This window comes from Somniosus microcephalus, chromosome 6 (assembly GCF_052327205.1).
Source record: "Somniosus microcephalus isolate GS21.2 chromosome 6, FLI_Smic_1.0, whole genome shotgun sequence".
In the NCBI taxonomy this organism is placed as follows: domain Eukaryota; kingdom Metazoa; phylum Chordata; class Chondrichthyes; order Squaliformes; family Somniosidae; genus Somniosus; species Somniosus microcephalus.
Window position 1 is genome coordinate 266,549,060 of NC_140992.1, and position 25,167 is coordinate 266,574,226.

The 25,167-nt window shown below is 46.1% G+C and overlaps 1 protein-coding gene across 2 annotated transcripts in view; it reads right to left on the minus strand.

The window, feature by feature from the left end:
* Positions 1–16,958, minus strand: part of hprt1l (hypoxanthine phosphoribosyltransferase 1, like) — a 90,651-nt gene extending 73,693 nt beyond the window's left edge. Inside the window, exons 1-2 of one of the 2 annotated variants that reach the window (XM_085991844.1) lie at positions 16,805–16,951; positions 1,576–1,682 (exon numbers count right to left, since the gene is read on the minus strand). In XM_085991844.1, coding sequence (XP_085847970.1) covers positions 1,576–1,682; positions 16,805–16,822 — 125 coding nt within the window. In that variant the 5' untranslated portion in view covers positions 16,823–16,951. Of the gene's footprint in view, positions 1–1,575; positions 1,683–16,804 lie in introns of both variants that reach the window. The other variant, XM_085991842.1, reaches the window with a different exon arrangement.
* Positions 16,959–25,167: the final 8,209 nt, after the last annotated feature.

Sequence of the window (25,167 nt, forward strand, 5' to 3'; positions counted from 1 at the left end):
CACTCCGTTATTTAAGAATGGCGAGAGAGAGAAACCAGGGAATTATAGACCAGTTAGCCTAACATATGTTGTTGGGAAATTGTTAGAGTCTATAATTAAGGATAGGGTGCCTGAACACCTCAAAAATTTTCAGTTGATCAGAGAGAGCCAGCATGGATTTGTGAAAGGCAGGTCATGCCTGACAAACCTGATTGAATTTTTTGAGGAGGTGACTAAAGTAGCAGACAGGGGAATGTCTATGGATGTTATTAATATGGACTTCCAGAAGGCATTTGATAAAGTCCCACATAAGAAACTGTTAACTAAGGTAGAAGCCCACGGAATTGAGGGCAAATTATTGACCTGGCTAGGAAATTGGCTGAGTGGCAGGAGACAGGCAGTAGGGATAATGGGTAGGTAATCAAATTGGCAGAATGTGACATAGTGGTGTCCCGCAGGGATCTGTGTTGGTGCCTCAACTATTCACAATATTTATTAACGACTTAGATGATGGCATAGAAAGTCATACAACCAAGTTTGCCGATAACACATAGATAGGCGGTGTTGTAGGCAGTGTAGATGGAAGCATAAAATTACAAAGGGATATTGACAGATTAAGTGAATGGACAAAACTGTGGCAAATGGATTTCAATGTAGGCAAATGTGAGGTCATCCACTTTGGACTTAAAAAGGATAGAACAGGGTACTTTCTAAATGGTGAAAGGCCAGAATCAGTGGAGGTCCAAAGAGAGGTTCATAGATCATTAAAATGTCATGAACAGGTACAGAAAATAATCAAAAAGGCTAATGGGATGCTAGCCTTTATATCTAGAGGACTAGAATACAAGGGGGCAGAAGTTATGCTGTAGCTATACAAAACCCTGGTTAGACCACACCTGGAGCACTGTGAGCAGTTCTGGGCACCACACCTTAGGAAGGATATATTGGCCTTGGAGGGAGTGCAGCATAGGTTTACCAGAATGATACCCGGACTTCAAGGATTAAGTTACAAGGAGAGATTACACAAGTTATGGTCCTAGAATTTAGAAGTTAAGGGGTAATCTGATTGAAGTTTTCAAGATATTAAGGGAAACAGATAAGGTAGATAGAGAGAAACTATTTCCGCTGGTTGGGGAGTCTGGGATTAACGGGCATAGTCTAAAAATTAGAACTAGACCTTTCAGGAGTGAAATTAGGAAACAGTTCTACACACAAAGGGTGGTAGAAGTTTGGAATTGTCTCCCGCAAACAGCAATTGATGCTAGATCAATTGTTAATTTTAAATCGGAGATTGATAGCTTTTTGTCAACCAAAGGTATTAAGGGATATGGGCAAAAGGCGGGTATGTGGAGTTAGGTCGCAGATCAGCCATGATCTCATTGAATGGTGGAAGAGGCTCGAGGGGCTGAATGGCCTCCTCCTGTTCCTATGTTCCTGCCACCTTCAAAAAAAAAGTCAGATCATATTCAAACAGACAATGTGATGTGAACAGAATAATACAACTCCTTTAAAGTCTGTATCAAATTGAAACAGAGGACATTAGCTTGAGAGCAATGGATGATGCCCAACACAAAGCATTAAAGGAACATTTCTTACCGATCCATAATAAGGCCATGAGGAATGAAAACTCTTTCCAGATCTTCTTCGTAGTGTTTTGGGATACAAAACAAGTCTGGGTCATAACCGCTTTCATTGTCACTGATCTGTAGAAATCAAAGTGGCATAATTAATTCCCAAATTATTCCAATGCAATTTCAATTGCATCTCGGTGATAACCCAAGAAGGAATTTGATTCACTTTGCAACCTTATCTCTCGGGAGAGTTAGTGCTGTGTTTTACAACGCTACTGCCTCTGGATGTAGAGGCTGGGTAGGAGGTCAAGACCCACATCACAGGCAAGGAAAGGCATGCATGAAGCATCCAGGGGCAAGATTCCACCAATGAAAGAAAGAACAAAAGAATGAACTTGCAAGCACCTTTTGTGAGGGAATACGCCATATTTCAGAAAGATACACCATAATATAAACAGAATACTGATATTAATACATGATATAATGGGTTTAAAAGTCTGGAAAGCCTCAGAGACACAGGCTATAAACAGAGAACAGGCTTCTGAGATAAAGATCAGTTGATAACAAAGTTGTAAACAAGCTTTGAAATGGGAATTAGTAAAATATACCAAAACAATGAAAGTTTGAAGCAAACCATTGGTGCTTCCAAAAGGTCTACAGTTTACAACCAACACATCGGTCCTAGGACCCCAGCTGTTCACAATATATGTTAATGATCTGGACGAGGGAATTGGATGTAGTAGCTCCAAATTTGCAGACGACACAAAGCTGGGTGGGAGGGTATGCTGTGAGGAGGATGTTGTGAAACTCCAGTACGATTTGGACAGGTTGGGTGATTGGGCAGAAACATGGCAAATGCATTATAATGTGGATAAATGTGAGGTTATCCACTTTGGTGGCAAAAACAGGAAGGCAGATTATTATCTGAATGGCAATATATTGGGAGAAGGGGAAGTGCAAAGAGACCTGGGTGTTCTTGTGCACCAGTCGCTGAAGGTAAGTATGCAGGTGCAGCAGGCAGTTAAGAAGGCAAATGGTATGTTGGCCTTCGTAGCAAGAGGGTTCGAGTACAGGAACAAGGATGTCTTTCTACAGTTGTACAGGGCCTTGGTGAGACCGCACCTTGAGTATTGTGTGCAGTTTTGGTTGCCTTATCTGAGGAAGGAGGTTCTTGCCATGGAAGGAGTGCAGCGAAGATTCACCAGGCTGATACCTGGGATGGCAAGAATGACGTATGAGGAGAGATTGGGTCGATTGGGCTTATACTCACTGGAGTTTAGAAGATTGAGAGGGGGTCTCATCGAAACCTATAAAATTCTGTCAGGCCTGGACAGACTAGATGCAGGAAGGATGTTCCCGATGGCTGGGGAGTCCAGAACCAGGGGTCATAGTCTAAGGATAAGGGGTAAGCCATTTAGGACTGAGATGAGGAGGAATTTCTTCACCCAGAGAGTGGTGAACCTGTGGAATTCTCTACCACAGAAGGCAGTGGAGGCCAATTCATTAAATATATTCAAGAAGGAGTTGGATATATTTCTCAAGGCTAAAGGGATCAAGGGATATGGGGAGAAGGCAGGGACAGAGTACTGAATTTGGATAATCAACCATGATCTCATTGAATGGCGGAGCAGGCTCGAGGGGCCGAATGGCCTACTCCTGCTCCTATCTTCTATGTCTATATCTATCTATTAACATGGTCAATCATGGGGAAATAGCGTGGGTTGGCCACAACTCGATGGAGGCGGGGCTGAAACCCGACAAGCAGCAGTCCCACCTCCAACGCGCCTCCATTCACAAAATCGCCCCCATAATGTCCAGATAATCGGTTTTATTTATGTTGGTTGAGGGGTAACTATTGGCTAAAACAACAGGGAGAACTTCCCTGCTCTTCTTCAAAATAATGCCATGGAATCTTTTACGTCCACCTGAAAGTTTAACATCTCGTCTGAAAGACGGTACCTCCGACAGTGGAGCACTCCCTCAGTATTTGCTTTTGCAGTGTAAACCCAGCATTTATTGCCCGCCCCTACTTGTTCTTGGGAAGATGGTGGCGAGTCGCTTTCTTGAACCGTGAGGTGATACTTCTTTGTAGCAGGCTTGGTACAACTGAGTGGCTTGCTAGGCCATCTCAGAGGGTAGTTAAGAGTCAACCACATTGCTGTGGGTCTGGAGTCACAAATGGGCTAGACCAGATAAGGACGGCAGATTTCCTTCCCTAAAGGACATTAGTGAACCAGATGGGTTTTTACAACAATCCGGTAGTTTCATGGTCACCATACGAGCTTTTTTATTCCAGATTTATTTAATTAATTGAATTTAAATTCCCCAGCTGCCGTCGTGGGATTTAAACTGATGTCCCTGGATCATCAGTCCGGGACTCCCGATTACTAGTCCAGTAACATAACCACTGTGCTGCCATTCCCAAGTGTTGAACAAGTGCGCAGGAAGACACACCTGTGGTTGCTTTCATGTCTCCACTGTGGCCTTTGAGCAGCTGGGCACAAGCGATCGTGTACACAGTGTTACTGCCAGTGTTCTGAAGTGTTCCAGTTCCACAATATGAACACGTTACGAGAACAAAGGGTTTCTGTTTGCTAATTGTGAAGCCGGATGGCACAAGAAGAGAATCACAATCAATTGGTGTTCAATTTTGCCTTAGGGCAAGGTGTAATTAAGCCCCAATAGCAGCTTATTCTTCTCTCCATTTAATAGCTAAATGTTTCCATGGCATTTATAATCTTTTGGCCACAGCACTTTGTGCTCATGTATTTACAACGCTTGCGTTGCCAAGTTACCCATTGTGCTACTAATAATTATGGGTATGGGATAAATGTCTGCTCTCTCTACTGTTTACAAGGGCCTTGAGTCAATTGAGTTTGGGTCAATATTAACAGTCCCTACTGGGTGTAAGTCACACAGTATTAAGTAACTAGTCTTACTCAGAGGCTACAAGAAATAGCAAGTCACACAGATGCTGCAGGAGGTCCTCATTTAGGGTTGGGGTGAAGGCACATTGTTGGGGCCAGAGTAGATTGAGCCAGCATCCAGAAACAGGTAGTAGGGTCTATAATGGCGCATTATTAATTTATTTCTCAATTTAAGTTGACTCCAAGCAAGCAGCAACACTAAACCCAAGGAGGGCGAAATAAGCTTTCCAGAAAGGTGCAGAGCACTGGGAAGTCATCATTTTTTTTTAGGTGGAGACGTGTTTGTAAAGGAGGGCTATTTATCTGTTCCCTCTAAACATCACAAGGACCCAAGGGCTCATGAGGACTTGGATGCATGGAAAAATAAACAGACGCTCCACAGAGCTACAGAACTCTGGGCAAAGGACCTTTTAACAGATTTTTGAAGTAGACTTCAGGGGACTTTTGTTTTATTCCTCTGACAGCAGCGACCCCAGGTCTCTTGAGCACTTCCCAAAAAAAAGTATGCTGCACAGGTCGCCATGCCGGCCCTCCAGGATTGCCCTGGAGTCTCCAGGAATTGAAGATTAATCTCCTGGACACTACTGCAAGCAACGCGGGAGAAAAATAATACGGGCATTAAAAAAAAAGAACTTTCTTTGAACCCTTTCATATACTGTTTATAGAAATATTGGAGATGGGGGAAAAAAGGCTGTTTGACTATGCGGAACTGTTGGAGGCAGGGGGTCTTGTGATGTAACTTCTAGGAGTGTGTGTGTGCGTGCGTGCGCGCGCGCGCTAGGCTGACATAGCAGAGCCTGGTCTCCAATCGTCTTGGATCCCCTTGCCATTGGACCATGACCTTGCTCTGTCAAGCCCGTGTGGTAGCTGGTGTGCAACGGCCACCCCACGTTAAAAGAATTCACGCACAGGCATCTTCCACCCTTTAAAATGAAGTTTGGGACCTGGAATGTCAGGACCCTCATGGACAACCCCAACAGCGACAGACCGGAACACCGTACTGCAACCACTGTCTGCCCCACCTGTGACAGAGACTGTAGGTCCCGCATTGGACTCATCAGTCACCTGAGAACTCATTTTTAATGTGGAAGCAAATCATCCTCGGTTCCGAGGGACTGCCTAAAAAGAGTAGGGTCTTCACTTTGTTTGAATGACAGACATGATTATATGTTGAGGGTTTTAGAAAGTGATGTTCCAGGTTTATACTGAACACTAAGGGTGAAAAATTGGGTATCGCCCATTTTGGGGCGCTAATATCGGCCGGGCGCAAAGTTTAGCGCCCGGCGCTAATTATCACCTCTGACTGCAAAATTCGCCTCTATCACCCCTGGAGGTGATTTGAGCACTAAATCAGGCGCTACACACCTTAAGGCGCTAACATCGGGGAGCAAGGCGCTACCTCAGAATGCTACCGAAGTTCAGGCGATGTCAGTTACCATGGAAGCCAGACAGACTGGCGCCATCCAGTTGTTAAAGGGGAGGGGCCATCTTGCTGGCCAGCCGTACACTGCTCATTGCAGCCTTGAATCTCGGTCTGGAGAGACCTCTAAAGCAATTGTGTTGGAACCACTAATGGATAGGCCCAGGGAAAGAGCTCGGGGCTTAGGAACCTCAAAAGTGGTGCTGAGGGCCAAAACTCCTTAGGACAGCATTAACTCTCTCCAGACGTCTCTCTCCCTCTCAACTTGCGTGTACCAAAAATTTTGTTGACAAGAAAAAGCAGGAAGTGCACGTCTTTAAATAGCGTTCCCCCAGCCCCTTCCCGACTTAAAAACGTTCCCCTCTACTTGTTGTTCCTAGCAGCAGGCGCTAAGGCAGGGTGCGCGACTCAATAGCCGGTCCGGGGCGTTGCACGCTCGCCTAATGTCACGATCTGCGGGCGCAGGAGATCGTGGTGGTAGTGTTTAGCGCTGCCGCAAAACGACTGGTCAATTTTACGAGTGGCGCTAAAATCGGCGCGCTCGAATGCTAAGTTCCTAGCGCCCCGTTAGCACCTCCGGGGGGCGCTAACGGGAGGCACTAACCAACCGAATTTTCCCCCCGAAGGTTTTAGATTAACCAAACTCCATCTTTTCCAGTATCATGGGTCCTCGAGTGTCAGCTGTGGCTCAGTGGGTAGCACCCTCGCCTCTGAGTCAGAAGGTTGTAGGTTCAAGTCCTGCTCCAGAGACTGGAGTACAAAAATCTAGGCTGACACTTGAGGGGAGTGCTGAGGGAGTGCTCCATTGTCCGGAGGTGCCATCTTTTGGATGAGATGTTAAACCAAGGCCCCATCTGCCCTCTCAGGTGGACATAAAAGATCCCGTGGCACTGTTTCGAAGAAGAGCAGGGGAGTTCTCCCCGGTGCCCTGGCCAATATTTATCCCTCAATCAACATCATTAAAAAACTAATTATCTGGTCATTATCACATTGCTGTTTGTGGGAGCTTGCTGTGCGCAATTGGCTGCCACGTTTCCTACATTATAACAGTGACTACACTTCAAAAAGTACTTTATTGGCTGTAAAGTGCTTTGGGAATTCCTGAGGTCGCAAAAGGCGCTATATAAATGCAAGTCTTTCTTTTTTTTCCCCCTTGTATTTATTAAATCTACTTACGGCTCATTCCTGCACCATCTTTAAGAATCGCCGCAAAGTGGGCATGACACTAGTGATGGTGCGTGAACAGGCTCAATGGCAAATCGAAGCCACCTGCAGCTGACGGATTCACACTTGAAGTTCAGGGCTCAGACCACGGAGCAAATTCAATCTTCTCAGCTCTCAATTGGGCCAAGAAGATGATGAAAATAATTTAAAACTGAAACAAAAAAGAAATCCTTCCCCATTCAGAGCCTAAAGTTTGAAGCAAAATCTTTTCAAGGTTAAGAAGAAAAATCAATTAAAAAAGTGTCTTGAGTGGCAGGTGTTGTGGCATCACCACCCCAGGGAAATCCCTACAAGTTAAGATGAAGTTTTGGAGATACCTTTCTAAATGGAGTCTCTGAACCTGAAGAAAACTCAGGAGCGATTCACTCCAAGTGCCATCAACGGAGTATTAACGCAACTGCAGTTACTCTTCTGCAGAATTTCCATAGTCCTTTCTGCAATTACAATGTAGGAAATTAGTCTCTAATAAATCCAGTAAGGAATTCAGGAGAAACTTCTTTATTCAGAGTGTGGTGTGAATGTGGAACTCGTTACTACAGGGAGTGGTTGAGGCAAATACCGTGGAGGCATTTAAGGGGAAACTAGATAAGTACATGAGGGAGAAAGGAATAGAAGGATATGCTGAGAGGGTGAGATGAAGAGGGGTGGAAGGAGGCTCGTGTGGAGCATAAACGCCGGCATAGACCAGTTGGGCCGAATGGTCTGTTTCTGTGCTGGAAAATTACAAGTAATTCAACTTATCTAACTTCCCCTTTTATGCATCTATGCTATGGCCTAGAAATTCACTGGCCTTAGCGCCGCTTTTGAGGCGCTAGAGGGCCTAGCGGCGAAGTTATGGCCAGTTTTGAAATTGACAGGGGCCCTAAATCGGCGTTAGGCCGGTAGCGCTGCGCCGGCACCGATGACGTCATCGGTGTGCGCAGCGTCCCGGTTGCCATGGTAACCCGCCCGAACTCGGAAATTGAGTTGCGGCCGCCTCGCCCGTGGCAGCCGCAAGCAACGTTCTGGCAGAGGTGCCTTACAGAGCGTTGCGCCGGCGCATTAAAGGCCCCGCGGCGGCCGGCCGCTTTCCCGCCGCCCGCCTGGCCGCAGCTCCCTCCCCGGACTTCCCCCCCCCCCCCTCGGAACAGAAGCAAGCCCGGCACTTGTCCGAGGTGCCGGGCTCATTTTTAAAAAGATTATCGCGGGCCGCGGCCGGGTGCAGGCAGCTCCTCCTTAAGGGAAGGAGGAGGCCTGCACTTCCCGAACCTGCCGCACCGCAGCGGGCGCCGCAGCGCCGGAATAGCGCCGAAATTCAGCGCATAGCGCCAGTTTTCAGGCGCTAACAGCTTTCAGCAGCGCCGGCAGCCGTTTGGGCGCAGAAGTAGTGAATTTTTGGCCCGCCCAGCGCGACTTAGCTCCGGCACTAACTTCCGGCGCTAAAGCCGTCGCTGCGCCAAAACCCAATTTCTAGGCCTATATGTCTCAACCACTGCCTGTGGTAGCAAGTTGCACATTCTCACCACTTCCTGAGTAAAGATGTTACTAAATTCCTTATTGCATTAATCAAAGAATGATACATCACAGAAGGATGCCTGTAGACCCATCAGGGGGGGAATTTTAACATTTTGACCCGCTGGGTGTGGGGAATGGGGGCAGCGGGGGGGAGGGGTGCAGTAGCACGCAGACCATGACAGGTTCCCCACCCGGAAATCAGCCTGATTGACAGACTCGGCTTCCAGTCGGGCAGGGAATGCTGGAGAAAGAAAGTAAAAAGACTTGCATTTCTATAGCGCCTTTCATGACCTAAGGACATCACAAAACGCTTTACAGCCAATTAAGCACTTTTTGAAGTGTAGTCACTGTTGTAATATAAGAAACATGGCAGCCAATTTGCGCACAGCAAGCTCCCACAAACAGCAATGTGATAATGACCAGATAATCTGTTTTTAGTGATGTTGGTTGAGGGATAAATATAGGCCCAGGACACCGGGGAGAACTCCCCTGCTCTTCTTCGAATAGTGCCATGGGATCTTTTACATCCACCCGAGAGAGCAGACGGGGCCACGCTTTAATGTCTCATCTGAAAGACGGCACCTCTGACAGTGCAGCACTCCCTCGAGTGTCAGCTGAAATTTTTGTGCTCAAGTCTCTGGAGTGGACTTGAACCCACAGCCTTCTGACTCAGAGGTGAGGGTGCTGCCCACTGAGCCACGGCTGACACTAAGAGAAGAGGCTGCAGGACCAGGTAGGCCCGATCCCCGCCCCCTCGTGGGTCCGATCACAGGAGTGTAGGGCCCGATCCGGAGCCGGCTTCCCGACACACCTCCATTTTTTGGCCATTTAACCCCCACCCACCCACACCCGCTTCCCCTCAAAATTCCCCCCTTCGTGTCTTTTGTAGAGCTATCCAATTAGTGCCACTCCGCTGCTCATTCCCCCATAGCTTGTAATTTTTTCCTCTTCAAATTTTTATCCAATTCCCTTTTGAAAGTTACTATTGATTCTGCTTCCACGCCCTTCCAGGCAGCACAGTCCAGGTCACAACAACTCGCTGCGTAGTTTCCCCCCCCCCCCCCCCCGCCCCACCACCCCCTCATCTCCCCTCTGGTTCTTTTGCCAATCACCTTAAATCTGTGTCCTCTGGTTACTGACCCTTCGGCCAGCAGAAACAGTTTCTGCTTATTTACTGTAAAAAAAAAACCTTCATGATTTTAAATGCCTCCAACAAATCTCCTTTTAACCTTAATACAAAAAGCAAAAATACGGCGGAGGCTGGAAATCTGAAATAAAACCAGAAAATGTTGGAAAAACTCAGCAGGTCAGGCAGCATCTGTGGAGAGAGAAACAGAGTTAACGATTCTGACCTTTCGCCAGAATGTTAACCTGAAACGTTAACTGTTTCTCTTTCCACAGATGCAGCGTCACCTGCTGCATTTTTCCAGCAATTTTTGTTTTTATTCCTCTCGATCTTCTCTGCTCTAAGGAGAACAACCCCAGCTTCTCCAGTCTCTCCACATAACTGAAGTCCCACATCCCCGGTACCGTTTTAGTAAATCTCCTCTGCACCCTCTCCAAGGTCTTGACATCATTGAAACTTATAAAATTCTAACAGGACTAGACAGACTAGATGCAGGAAGGATGTTCCCGATGGTCGGGGAGTCCAGAACCAGGGGTCACAGTCTAAGGATAAGGGGTAAGCCATTCAGGACTGAGATGAGGAGGAATTTCTTCACCCAGAGAGTGGTGAACCTGTGGAATTCTCTACCACAGAAGGCAGTAGAGGCCAATTCATTAAATATATTCAAGAAGGAGTTAGATATATTTCTTAAGGCTAAAGAGATCAAGGGATATGGGGAGAAGGCAGGGACAGGGTACTGAATTTGGATGATCAGCCATGATCGCATTAAATGGCGGAGCAGGCTCGAAGGGCCGAATGGCCTACTCCTGCTCCTATCTTCTATGTTTCTATGTTTTTATCTTTCCCAAAGTGCAGTGCCCAGAATTGAACACAATGTTCCAGCTGTGGTCTAACCAGTGTCTTATAAAGTTTTAACATAACTTCCTTGCTTTTGTACTCTATTCCTCTATTAATAACGCCAAGGATCCCATATGCTTTTTTAACAGCCTTCTCAACTTGTCCTGCGACCTTCAATGATTTGTGTACGTACACCCCCAGGTCTCTCTGTTCCTGCACACCCTTTAAAATTGTACCATTTAGTTTATATCGCCTCTCATCATTCTTCAAACCAAAATGTATCAATTCACACTTCTCTGTGCGAAATTTCATCTGCCTAATGTCCGCTTATTTTGTCTATGTCCTCCTGAAGTTTGTTACTATCTGCCTCATTGTTTACTACATTTCCAAGTTTCACGTCATCTGCAAACTTTGAAATTATACCCTGTGTACCAGGTCATTAATGTCTATCAAAAAGGGCAGTGGTCCGAATACCAACCCCTGGGGAACACCACTGCACACCTCCCTCCAGTCTGAAAAACTGAGGGTTCACCACCACTCTCTGCTTTCTGTCCCTTAGCCAATTTTGTATCCTTGCTGCCACTGTCCCTTCAATCCCACGGGCTTTCATTTTGCTAACCATTCTATTATGTAGTACTTTATCAAACGCCTTTTGAAAGTCTATATTCGCAACATCAACTGCACTACCCTCATCCACCCTCTCTGTTACTTCAAAAGAACTCAATCAAGTTAGTCAAACACGATTTGCCTTTAACAAATCCGTGCTTACTTTCATTTATTAGCCCATACTTTTCCAAATGGCAATTCTTTTTGTCCCGGATTACTGTCTCTAAAATTTCCCCACTACCGACGTTAGGATGACTGGCCTGCAGCTGCCGGGTTTATCCCTCTCTCCTTCTTTGAACCGGGGTGTAACATTTGCAATCCTCCAGTCCGCTGGCACCACCCCCAGATCCAAGGAGGTTTGGAAGATTGTGGCCACTCTTATTTCCCTCAGTAACCAAGGATATATCCCATTTAGTACTAAAAGAGGTAGCCATGGAAATAGTGGATGCATTAGTTGTCATCTTACAAAATTCTATAGGTTATGGAACAGTTCCTGCAGATTGGAGGGTGGCAAATGTAACCCCACTATTTAAAAGAGAGAGAAAACCGGGAACTACAGACCGGTTAGCCTAACATCAGTAGTAGAGAAAATACTAGAGTCTATTATAAAGGATGTGGTAACAGGACACTTAGAAAATATCAACAGGATTAGACAAAGTCAACATGGATTTATGAAAGGGAAATCATGTTTGACAAACCTACTGGAGTTTTTTGAGGATGCAACTGGTAGAATAGATGAGGGAGAACCAGTGGATGTGGTGTATTTGGATTTTCAGAAGGCCTTTGATAAAGTCCCACATAAGAGGTTAGTGTGCAAAATTAAAGCACATGGGATTGGGGGTAATATACTGGCATGGATTGAAAATTGGTTAACAGACAGGAAACAGAGAGTAGGAATAAATGGGTCTTTTTCGGGGTGGCAGGCGGTGACTAGTGGGGTACCGCAGGGATCAGCGCTTGGGCCCCAGCTATTCACAATATATATCACTGATTTGGATGAGGGAACCAAATGTAACATTTTCAAGTTTGCTGATGACACGAAACTAGGTGGGATTGTGAGTTGTGAGGAGGATGCAAAGAGGCTTCAAGGCGATTTAGACAAATTGAGTGAGTGGGCAAATACATGGCCGATGCAGTATAACTTGGATAAATGTGAAGTTATCCACTTCGGTAGGAAAAACAGAAAGGCAGAGTATTATTTAAATGGTGATAGATTGGGAAATGTTGATGTACAAAGGGACCTGGGTGTCCTTGTACACCAGTCACTGAAAGCAAACAGGCAGGTGCAGCAAGCAGTTAGGAAGGCAAATGGTATGTTGGCCTTCATTGCAAGAGGATTTGAGTGCAGGAGCAAGGATGTCTTACTACAGTTGTACAGGGCCTTGGTGAGATCGCACCTGGAGTACTGTGTGCAGTTTTGGTCTCCTTACCTAAGAAAGGATATACTTGCCATAGAGGGAGTGCAGCGAAGGTTCACCAGACTGATTCCTGGGATGGCAGGACTGTCGTATGAGGAGAGATTGGGTCGACTAGGCCTGCATTCACTAGAGTTTAGAAGAATAAATTCTGACAGGGCTAGACAGACTGGATGCAGGGAGGATGTTTCCCCTGGCTGGGGGTTCTAGAACAAGGGGTCACAGTCTCAGGATACAGGGTAGGACATTTAGGACTGAGATGAGGAGAAATTTCTTCACTCAGAGGGTGGTGAACCTGTGGAATTCTCTACCACAGAAGGCTGTGGAGGGCAAGTGACTGAATATATTTAAGAAGGAGATAGATAGATTTCTAGACACAAAAGGCATCAAGGGGTATGGGGAGAGAGTGGGAATATGGTATTGAGATAGAGGATCAGCCATGATCATATTGAATGGCGGAGCAGGCTCGAGGGGCCGAATGGCCGACTCCTGCTCCTATTTTTCTATGTTTCTATTAGTGACCATCTTAGTTTTGGACACCCAACTGGAAAAAAAATTAAGTATTACTTCACAGATTTAGATCTTTTAACATTCCAAAACAGTTTTAAAATACTGATGAACAGTATTTAATGTCTTTAATCTGCTGCATTATTCAGGATATAAGATAGAGAGAGAGAAAGAGAAAGAGAAAGAAAGAGAGAGAGGTAGAGAGAGATAGAGAGAGTTAGAGATAGAGAGAGATAGCGAGAGATAGCGAAAGAGAGAGATAGTGAGAGAGAAAGAGAAAGAGAGAGATAGAGAGAGAGATAGAGAGACAGATAGATGTGTGGGTGTTCCGACAATCTGATGCGATATTTTCCAGAATTTTCAACAGGCACCAGGACTATATCAGCATAACCCATATTATTTCCAATATATCTCAGTGAGTAAAAAGGGTTTATTGTTCACCCAGGTAGCCTACACTGGAGATACCTTGGAACACAAGATCGTGTTTTGATTCATAGGGAGCAAAGGTTTGTCTGTGGATGTGAAATTTGGCACTCGAAGTGAGGAAGAAAAACTAACTGGAAGAGGCCTGAATCATGACACTAACATCTGTTACCTTGATATTATCCACCAGTGCCATAACCACTAATTATAAATCAGCACAACAACAAAATATATTTCAAATAAAACTAGAAAAAAGATGCATGCAAATTAACAGACGTGACACTGGGGGGCACGTACATTGTACACATTGAATTGGAATTCGAGGATCGCATTGTGTTACAAGTTAAAAGAATTTGATAGGTTAGATAGAGAGAATCTATTTCCTCTGGTGGGGGAATCAAGAATGAGGAGACATAATCTTAAAATTATAGAGCTAGTCACTTAGGAGGGAAATCAGGAAGCACCTTTTCACACAAAGGGTAGTAGGAATCTGGAACTCTCCCCCCCCCCCCCCCAATAAAAGGCTGTGGATGCTGGGGGGTCAAGTGGAGTTTTCAAGACTGAGATTGGTAGATTTTTGTAAGGCCAATAGTTTTTTTTAAATGGAACATTATATTCGTACAGTTCTATTCTTGGTGCCTGTTGTATATTTAAGCAAATAACAAAAGGTGGACTATGCAAATTAACCCTGCAAAAACAAAACATTCAAATAAATACCACATAGTAAAGCTGCCAGTTGATCTGCTCATGGTAACAGGAGGAGGCCAAGCCGCTCCTCGAGCCTGCTCCGCCATTCAGTTCAATTGTGGCTGATCTGCACCTCAGTTCCATTTACCCGCCTTTGCTCCATATCCCTCGATAGCCTTATCCAACAAAAATCCATCGCGCTCAGCCCTGAATGCCCCAACTGACTCGGCATCAACAGTCTTTTGGGGGGAGAGAGTTCCAGATTCCTACTACCCTTTGTGTGAAAAAGTGCTTCCTGATTTCCCTCCTAAGTGGCTAACTGTATTTTAAGATGATGTTCCCTCATTCTTGATTCCCCCACCAGAGGGAATAGATTCTCTGTATCCACCTTACCAAATCTTTTAACATTTTAAACTTAAGCTGAATGCTCTTTAGATCCTGTCAATGATTACTGCAGTGGAATTTGCCTTCAGGAGAACTTCCCAATTGGCTTTAAATGCAGGTACCTGCCTCAAACATTAGACAGCAAGGCAGCTTTCACTGTATTCCCCCAAACCCGCGACCTCTACCACACCAAAGAAGGACAAGGGCAGCAGGCACATGGGAACACCATCACCTCCAAGTCACACACCATCCTGACTTGGAAATATATCGGTCATTCCTTCATCGTCGCTGGGTCAAAATCCTGGCACTCCCTCCCTAACAGCACTGTGGGAGCACCTTCACCACACGGACTGCAGCGGTTCAAGGAGACGGCTCACCACCACCTTCTCAAGGGCAATTAGGGATGGGCAATAAATGCTGACCTTGCCAGCGACGCCCACATCCCAGAAATGAATAAAATAAATCTCTAAGTGCACAAGAGGTGATCTACTAAATGTAGTCTTGCAGGTTGACCACTGGGGTAATATAAACAATTTCACTCAACCATGAAATTAAGAGGTAGGATAGAATACAGGGAACAGATAAGAAAGACTTGCATTATGTAGCGCCATTCACGACCAACGGAGGTCCCCAAGCGCTTTACAGCCAATTAAGTACTTTTTGAAGGGTAGTCACTGTTGTAATGTAGGAAATGCAGCAGCCAATTTATACACAGCAAGCTCCCACAAACAGCAATGTGATAATGACCAGATAATCTGTTTTTTAGTGATGTTGAGGGATTAATGTTGGCCAGGACACCAGGGATAACTCCTCTGATCTTCTTCAAAATAGCGCCATGGGATCTTTTACATCCACCTGAGAGACAGCAGATGGGGCCTCGATTTAACATCTCATCTAAAAGACGGCACCTCCGACAGTGCAGCACTCCCTCAGTACTGCACTGGAGTGTCAGCCTAGAGTTTTGTGCTCAAGTCTCTGGAGTGGGACTTGAACCCACAACCTGAGTCAGAGGTTGGGGTGCTATCAACTTTTTAAAAATATATTATTTATTGAACATTAAAAACATTTACAACATCGGGATCATTCCATTGTATCATACAAATCCATTCCGCCGCTCTGCACAGCCATTCCTCCACCACATAGTAACATCAAAGCCTGAAGTTGAATTTGTCTCCCATAACATATACTAATCTACTGTACGTTAAAAATTGATCAGTATTCATGGCTCTGGATAAGGGAAGTGTGCCTGATAATCCCCCATCATTTAATCTCCGGCCCTTCCCTCCTCTCATGCTCCTTCCCAACTTTTCGGGCAGCTGTTGCTTTCTCCTGCAGCCTCTGGCTCTTTTTCACCTCCTGTTTGAACCTTCCCTGCAGTTTCAGCCTCTTCCTTACATTAGGTTTGGGCCGAGGAGCTGCCCCTTCTCCCTCCTCCTGCCCCTCACTAACCTTTCCCTTTCCACACGATGCCACCCCACCCCCCACTTCCATGTCTCTGTCCCCCTCTGACTCCTCACTCCCGAGTATCTTCTGTAACCTCCCGTCCCTGCTCCCCATCAGATATATCATCTCCCTTAGAGAGAGAGTCTTCCTGCTATCATGGTTTCTCCAACAGTACCACTCCCTTCGGCCTCATCTCCACCAGTGACCTTTGCTCCCTGTTTCTTCTCTCTCCGGGACAAAGGTGCATCTGCACCTATCTTGCTCCCTTCTGGCATCTTTGTCTCCCCGCTCCCTTCTTGCTGCCCCTTTAAGGCTCCTTGTCTTGTAAACAGGAGAAACAGAGGATCTTTCCAGCCTGAAGGACGCGCAATGAGCATTTAATAATTCAAAATGATGATGACCAGCTCAGCACGCAGAATCGCTTTTACTACACTTTGTGATTATGAATCCGTTGTGTAATAAATTACTCGCAACCAATGTTGTCAGAAGCTGCAGGAACGTTACTCAACGTTAATACCGAAAGGTCATTTGGTAAATGCAAGTCAGAAGAAATTTCAAGCAGGTGAATTGGTAATAACGCCCCCCAAAAAATTTACTTGACGCCATGTCTGCAAATTTTGAAAAGCAATTACACCAGCCGCAGATGTGGTCAGCAAGGACCCTCTATGTCAATGCTGCAAGACGCCTAGGCAATTGAATGATCAGGATAAGCAAAAGAATGACAGAGAATAGAATGAAAATCCGGAGTTAAGAGAGCTTACCAGCAGCCCCGAAGCCATTTGCAATGTGTGTGTGTGTTGACTTGCTGCGCCGACTGAGGTTATATTTGGGGGGTGAATTGGCTCAATGGAGCTGCAAGAGCGGAGTCAGCTGGCAGTGCCTGGCTAACCTGCCAAGGGGCAACAGCTGAGCGTCACTGCCTGGGCCAGCCGCTGACCTCACCGCCGTCCAATGGATTACGGCGCGCGTGCCGCACCGCCCCCCTCGGCTGTCAATCACAGCCGCCGTCGCCCCGGCAACGCCGGCCGCGCCGGGGTTCCCCCACCCACTGGTTACTTGGCCGGCGTCACCGTCGCCCCGGCAACCGCGCCCCTCCGCGAGCACCTCTCCCTCCTCCCCCTCTCCTCACCTGTCAATCACTGTCAAGTTTCCCAGGTGTTGCAGAGACGCAAAGGACTGGACTGCATCATCGTCACCCCTCTCCCTAAAATAGAATTTTTGATTTAATTTGTTAAGTTTCCTGGGTGCAAAGGACTGGAGTGCATCATCACTCCTCTCCCTAAAATAGAATTTTTGATTTAATTTGTTAAGTTTCCTGGGTGCAAGAGGCTGGAGTGGATCATTATCACCCTCTCCCTAAAATAGAATTTTTGATTTAATTTGTTAAGTTTCTTGGGCGTAAGAGACTGGAGTGCATCATCATCATCCCCTCCCTAAAATAGAATTTTTGATTTAATTTGTCAAGTTTCCTTCAATTTTGCCTTGAGTTACATTTTTATTGGTTGTGCCCCCTTTAAGAAGAGGGCACTTGCTACCTCTTAATTGCAATTGCCATCAACCACTGCATTTAAAAGAGTCAGCACTTGCAACTTGGTAAGTTCAGTGCACTGAGCTGCAGCTGCTGAGAGAAGTCTGTCTGTCTGTCTGTCTCCCTCCCTCCCTCTGTCTGTCTGTCTGTCTGTCTGTCTCTGTAGCTGTGAGTTTCACCTTGTAGTTGGTGTGAAAGGGCGGTCGTTCGGGCCGACCCATGGATTGGCGGGTAGCTAATGTTACCCCACTGTTCAAAAAGGGTGGTAGAGAGAAAACGGGGAATTACAGACCAGTAAGCCTGACATCAGTAGTGGGGAAAATGCTAGAGTCCATTATAAAAGATGTAATAGCAGAGCACTTGGAAAACAGTGACCGGATCGGACAAAGTCAACATGGATTTACAAAAGGTAAATCATGCTTGACTAATCTACTGGAATTTTTTGAGGATGTACCTGGTAAAATAGATAAGGGAGAACCAGTGGATGTGGTGTATTTGGATTTTCAAAAGGCTTTCGATAAGGTCCCGCATAAGAGATTAGCGTGTAAAATTAAGGCACATGGGATTGGGGGCAAGGTATTGACTTGGATAGAGAACTGGTTGGCAGACAGAAAGCAAAGAGTTGGAATAAACGGCTCTTTTTCCGAGTGGCATGCAGTGACTAGTGGGGTACCGCAGGGATCGGTGCTAGGACCCCAGCTATTCACAATATATATTAATGATCTAGACAAGGGAACTAGATGTAATATCTCCAAGTTTGCAGACGACACAAAGCTGGGTGGGCGTGTGTGCTGTGAGGAGGATACCGAGAAACTCCAGTATGATTTAGACAGGTTGGGTGATTGGACAGAAGCATGGCAGATGCAATATCACGTGGATAAATGCGAGGTTATCCACTTTGGTGTCAAAAACAGGAAGGCAGATTATTATCTGAATGGCAATAGATTGGGAGAAGGGGAAGTGCAACGAGACCTGGGGGTCCTTGTGCACCAGTCGCTGAAAGTAAGCATGCAGGTGCAGCAGGCGGTTAAGAAGGCAAATGGTATATTGGCCTTCGTAGCGAGAGGGTTTGAGTACAGGAACAAGGATGTCTTGCTGCAGTTGTACAGGGCCTTGGTGAGACCACATCTTGAGTATTGTGTGCCATTTTGGTCGCCTTATCTGAGGAAGGATGTTCTTGCCATGGAAGGAGTGCAGCAAAGATTCACCAGGCTGATCCCTGGGATGGCAGGAATGACATATGAGGAGAGATTGAGTTGATTGGGCTTGTACTCGCTGGAGTTTAGAAGAATGAGAGGGGATCTCATCGAAACTTATAAAATTCTAACAGGACTAGACAGACTAGATGCTGGAAGGATGTTCCAGATGGTCGGGGAGTCCAGAACCAGGGGTCACAGTCTAAGGATAAGGGGTAAGCCATTTAGGACAGAGATGAGGAGGAATTTCTTCACCGAGAGTGGTGAACCTGTGGAATTCTCTACCACAGAAGGCAGTTGAGGCCAATTCATTAAATATATTCAGGAAGGAGTTAGAGATATTTCTTGAGGCTAAAGGGATCAAGGGATATGGGGAGAAAGCAGGGACAGGGTACTGAATTTGGATGATCAGCCATGATCTCATTGAAGGACGGAGCAGGCTCGAGGGGCCGAATGGCCTACTCCTGCTCCTATCTTCCATTTTTCTATGACTGCCTCTCTTCTGTGGTTATGTTCGCGCCCGGGTGTCCCTGGAGATGGAGCATGCGGTGTCCCGCGGCACGCTCGAGACCTTCCGCGACCGGTGGGCACCAGAGGGTCTGGAATGCTTCATCAGCCCCAGAAACAAAATTTGGATTTGATTTGTTAAGCTTCATTTAAATGTGATATTTAATTTGCGGTTTATTGTTGTGCCCCGTTAAAAGGGGGCACTTGCTTACTGTCTTATTGGTGACAATCACCGAATTTCAAACATAAAAGGTGTAGTTGGTGTGCGAGGAAGAGGTGTGTAGCTGCTGCTGCTGCTACTGAGCAGGCCGGAGAGAGGAAAAGGAAGGAAAAGATCAGAAGGGAGCAATTGTACAATTGTGCTTTGCTTTCCCTAATTGCTTCCTTGTTGCCACTACATATTGGGAGAGGGGGAGGGAGGAGGTGTGCAGAGGCGATGGCTGAAAGTGAGGCATATGGAAAGGTGAGCTTTGCACATTCTCCCCGTGTTTGCGTGGGTTTTCTCCAGGTGCTCCAGTTTCCTCCCACAGTCCAAAGATGTGCGGGTTAGGTTGATTGGCTATGATAAATTGACCCTTAGTGTTAGGGGAATTAAATACGTGGGGTTACGGGGATAGGGTGGGATATGTGTTGGTGTAGGGGTTACAGGGATCGGGTGGGATATGTGTCGGTGCAGGCTCGATGGGCCGAAATGGCCTCTATCTGCACTGTGGGGTTTCTGTGATTCTGTGATTCTGTGAACTGGTCTATGCCAGTATTTATGCTCCACACAAGCCTCCTCCCAACCTATTTACTTCCTCCAACCCTTCAACCCTATCCGCATGTTCCTTTCTGTTTTATCTACCTTCCCCTCAAATGCATCTATTATTCTTCACCTCAACCACTCCATGTGGTAGCATTCTAACCACTCTCTGGGTAAAGAAGTTTTTCCTGAATTCCTTGTTGGATTTATTAGTGACAATCTTATATTTATGGCCCCTAGTTTTGGACACCTCCCCCATAAGCGTGAAAGAGGGAAAGAAGATGTCTGGGGGTTGGTGTGGAGTGCTGGTGCATGATGGGGATTTGGCTCTATACAAAAATGGTCAGGAAAGGCAGTGCATAGCGTTACCTCACATAATCGCGTAACTGGGCTGGCTACAAGGTGCAATCAAAAACACAGAAATGCAAATGTTGCAAGACAAAGGGGATGCTCAAGATGTATAACTGCCCTAGAAACCAGATGGCCTAACAATATCCCAAGGACATTAAGTAAATCAGGAAGCAGGCACGAAGTCAACGATTCTTGGGACTAGGATAAAGGGCCAGTAAACAAATGCTAATAAGAATGAAATGATGTTATAACACAGAACATTTTAGAAGGTAGGCGGGAACAATGTAAAGTGCATCAAACTGTCTGTATAAATATCTACGAACTGCTGTAACAATTCGGAGAAGTTTGACGAAGGCGGAAGCAGGCTATCTCCCCACCGGTGGCCGTCCCACCAGTGCCAATAAAGGCTGTTTGGACCCTCAATCTCGGACTTGTGTTGAGTGATTTGAAATTACTCCACAACAATTGGCGTAGTCGGCAGGATCTGGCAGCAGATGGCAGACACCGGCAGACGGAAGCATGTCAACCGCCTGATTTTGTTTAAAGTTACCACGCATCGTTAGGACAAAGTAAAATTCTGCTACATGTCGGCTGCCCGAGAGATCCGAATCTGCAGGTCTGAACGAGACTCCCCGCAGCCAACGGATAACAACCCCTGGTGAAACGACTCGACTCTTACTAATACTGTGTTATCTAGATTGAATCGGTAACGTAGTATAATGTTGTGAAAGTCGGTATAAGTTGCAAGTATTTATCTCACTCGGGAAGAGTCTTTGGGGAAAAAAAAGGGAAGATACCTCTGACAACAAATAACCATGGGGGATAGAGAAATGGATTGGGGACCAGAAGGGTCCCTGACTGAATATGTGGCCAAAAAGAATAAGAAAAGGAATAAGCCAGAATGCTAGCAAGTAATTGGGATCCCAACGCTGTCCTCGCCAGACAAAAACAATGGTGGGAGGGCAAAAAGTAAAACAAAGAAGAAGGCAGTGATGATAATAACCCGATCATATTGCGAATAAAGTAAAAGAACTAATGAATTCATAAAAGCCCAGACAAAGGAAAAATAATAAGGATGTTGAAGGATTAGTACGAGCAAAAATGCCAAAAGAAAAATGGGAGTAACACAGAACAAAGGAGGATCGGTTAGTGAATATGGGGAAATGAAATTCCAGAGCTTCCAAGCACATTCAGGAATAGTGGCAGGCCTTACCAGAGACAATATAGCCTTTCTAAAAATGTTTAAGGAAGGGTTCACCCCGCGGTGGACAGGACCCTATGAAATGATAATGACCAGTGATACGTGTGCATGTGTGGATATGAATGGTAAAGGACGGCGGAAACACTGGTCCCAGCTTAAATATAGTGTACAGCATGTCCCAAAACAAGCGCTCTACTCGGAGCTCCGGCACGGCAAGAGAGCCCCAGGTGGGCAGAGGAAACGCTTCAAGGACACCCTCAAAGCCTCCTTGGAAAAGTGTAACATCCCCACCGACACCTGGGAATCTATGGCCCAAGACCGCACAAAGTGGAGGAGAAGCATCCGGGAAGGCACCGAACACCTCGAGTCTCTTCGCCGGGAGCAAGCGGAAGCCAAACGCAGGCAACGCAAGGAGCGCACGTCAACCCAAGCACCCCACCCACCCGCCCCTTCAACCACTGTCTGCCCCACCTGTGACAGAGACTGTAGGTCCCGCATTGGACTCATCAGTCACCTGCAAACTCATTTTTAATGTGGAAGCAAGTCATCCTCGGTTCCGAGGGACTGCCTAAGAAGGAGAAGAGTGCATATGAAACTGCTTTAATAGATGGCCACTAACTCTGGGAGACGACCAAGACCACATTATGTTCCCACAGGTAAACCACCACGATAGAGTTACTACTGATATTTGCCGTAGCTTTAACTTTAACTGGCAACACAGAGGGAGGCACAGGCACGGGCATGCGCTGGTGTAACAACCGGATGCTCGTACACCAAACACCAATGTGCATTCCTTGCACAGAGGGGAAACTGGTCTGCCTCGAGGGCTGGAACGAGACCGAATGCCAGTGGTTGGCCTGCTGGAAGAAGGGCGATACCACACTAGTGCTGGCTCCACCTGAAAAACCTGGAAACGAGCAGACACCCTGCAGGGGCAGAGCAGGAGAAAATCCCTGGTGGAAGGTCTGCAAGCCAAACACAACAACTACCCCAGCACCTACAGCATCATCTACAACAAGACCAACGACGTTACAAACCACAGCCATCACCACGCCACCCTTGGAATGTCCAGAGGCACCCCCAGTACCAAAAGGAGGACTGGTACTAGTGGACAGTGGCAGAATATTATAAGATTCACCAGGCTGATACCTGGGATGGCAGGAATGACGTATGAGGAGAGATTGGGTTGATTGGGCTTATACTCGTTGGAGTTTAGAAGAATGAGAGGGGATCTCATTGAAACTTATAAAATTCTAATAGGACTAGACAGACTAGATGCAGGAAGGATGTTCCCGATGGTCGAGGAGTCCAGAACCAGGGGTCACAGTCTCAAGATAAGGGGTAAGCCATTTAGGACAGAGATGAGGAGGAGTTTCTTCACCCAGAGAGTGGTAGACCTGTGGAATTCTCTACCACAGAAGGCAGTGGAGGCCAATTCATTAAATATATTCAAGAAGGAGTTAGATATATTTCTTAAGGCTAAATGGATCAAGGGATATGGGGAGAAAGCAGGGACAGGGTACTGAATTTGGATGATCAGCCATGATCTCATTGAATGGTGGAGCAGGCTTGAGGGGCCGAATGGCCTACTCCTGCTCCTATCTTCTATGTTTCTATGATAACATGCGCCATGAGCTTGTACCGGTGGTATTGAATTTGTCAACAATGTATCCCCCAGCGTGGTGTAGCCCACAAGCCCAGCGGTTGTATTAAAAAAAAACTGATACAAAATGTTATAGACCAAGCTATCCAGGCATCGAGAATGTGGAGAAGGAGGGTTAGAAGGAAAGGAAGTGTGCGAAGACAGTGATTCCCAACCTGTGGTCCGCGGACCACCAGTGGTCCGCGAGGGTACTGCAGGTGGTCTGTGGAAAAATGGTCCAAACCCCTAAAATAAACGTGTCTGCTGTCTCCACAGATGTTGAATGACCCGCCGTGTGGTCCCAGTGTTTTTATTGCTGTTTAACGTTGGGTTTTGGGGATGAGCTGATGGAAGTGAAAACCTGGGGATGGAGGGCGGGTTGGCTTTTTGGAAGGAGCAAATCAACTGGGCCGAAAAATCAGCTCCAGACAAATTCACCAAAGTATTTCCCACCTCACTACCGCACAACGGCAAGTACTGCTCCACTCGAGCATATAAAGCCAACTAGTGCCCCCTCAATTCAACAATCTTCACCAGTGTCCCCACTATTAGACAACCTCAGGTGTACATGTACGGAGTGTGGGTCTTTGACAGTGGGTTTTATACAACAGCAGCCACCTGTCCTCTTGTGTCACACTAAGTAAAACTAGATGTCATAAATATAAGATCCTCAATAATAAATCCAGTGGGGAATTCAGGAAAAACCTGTTTATGCACAGAGTGATTGGAATGTGGAACGCAATACCACAGGTCCCAGATATCAGTGAGGGGAGCAGAGAAATTTCAGCAGGGAGTTGGCTTCGTGGCTTAGCTGGCCAAAGCGCCTGTCTCGGAGAGCCTGGGTTCGATACCCAGCGGGGCATTTTTAAAGAACAAAATATTTTCTTATGATCCACAGAGGTTGGTTGCTTCTCGTTTGAAAGTGCTGCAATCCTTTGGGATGGGAACGGATAAAGGCTCATCACACGCACATCACAAATACATATTCCCCAGAAATTCGGGTCGGAGGCTTCCCGTGGGTGCAAGCCTCCGACCTGCACTTACCTTGCACGCCGGCCGTTGTGCTGTGGGCCCGTGTGGGATTCCAATCCTGGGCCTCCTCCAACTGTCGGCGCGCAGTGCTTGCGTATCCCAGGGGCGCAGTTAGTTCGAAGCGTTCCCTGGGATCACGTGGGCAATGGAGAGCCAATGGTAGCAGGGAATGCTTCATTCATAAAATTGAGAGGAAGAGCTGTCAAAACTATAAATACCATAAGCCCCAAAACATCACTAAAACTTCAAATAAATTAAAAGAAAAAAATCACATTTTTTAAATAACTATAAATTACATAAAATAACTATTTTAAACAATTAAAATTTTTGAAAAAATTAATTACATTTTCTAATGGGGCTAAAAATAAACTTACCTTTCTTTAAAGTATTTATAAATAATAAACCTGTGGAAAAAATGTTTTAATTTTAATTAATTCACCACTTACCTTGTTAAAAGCAGGCCTTGCGCCTGCTTTTTACATGTGTAACTCCTGGAGACTTACCCTCCCGGAGAAACCTGCAAAAAAAACGGAAGTTCCAGGCGTACGCGCTGCCTCTCCGGCGCACGTGTTCGACCTGTGAACCCCTTCCTTTAAGGGAACGGAAATTCCGGTTTCCCGCGCATGCGCAGTGCATGCACGAAACCGGCACTTTCATTGGGCCTACGCGTGAGTACCCAGCGCGTACTCACCTGTGGGGACCCGAATTTCTGGGCCATTAAAGTCTGACTGTCATTCGGCCAACATGCTAACATTTCCTCCAGTCTGCAACAGAATGTTAGCGGTTTATTAATGGCGATTAAAACAATTATTCATCGTGATACTGCCTTTAATTATATGTTCATGTAATTAATTTAATAAACTGCACAACTGTTTTCTAAAAATCTGACCGGAAATCAAACCCGTGCTCTGGTTACACCGAGTTC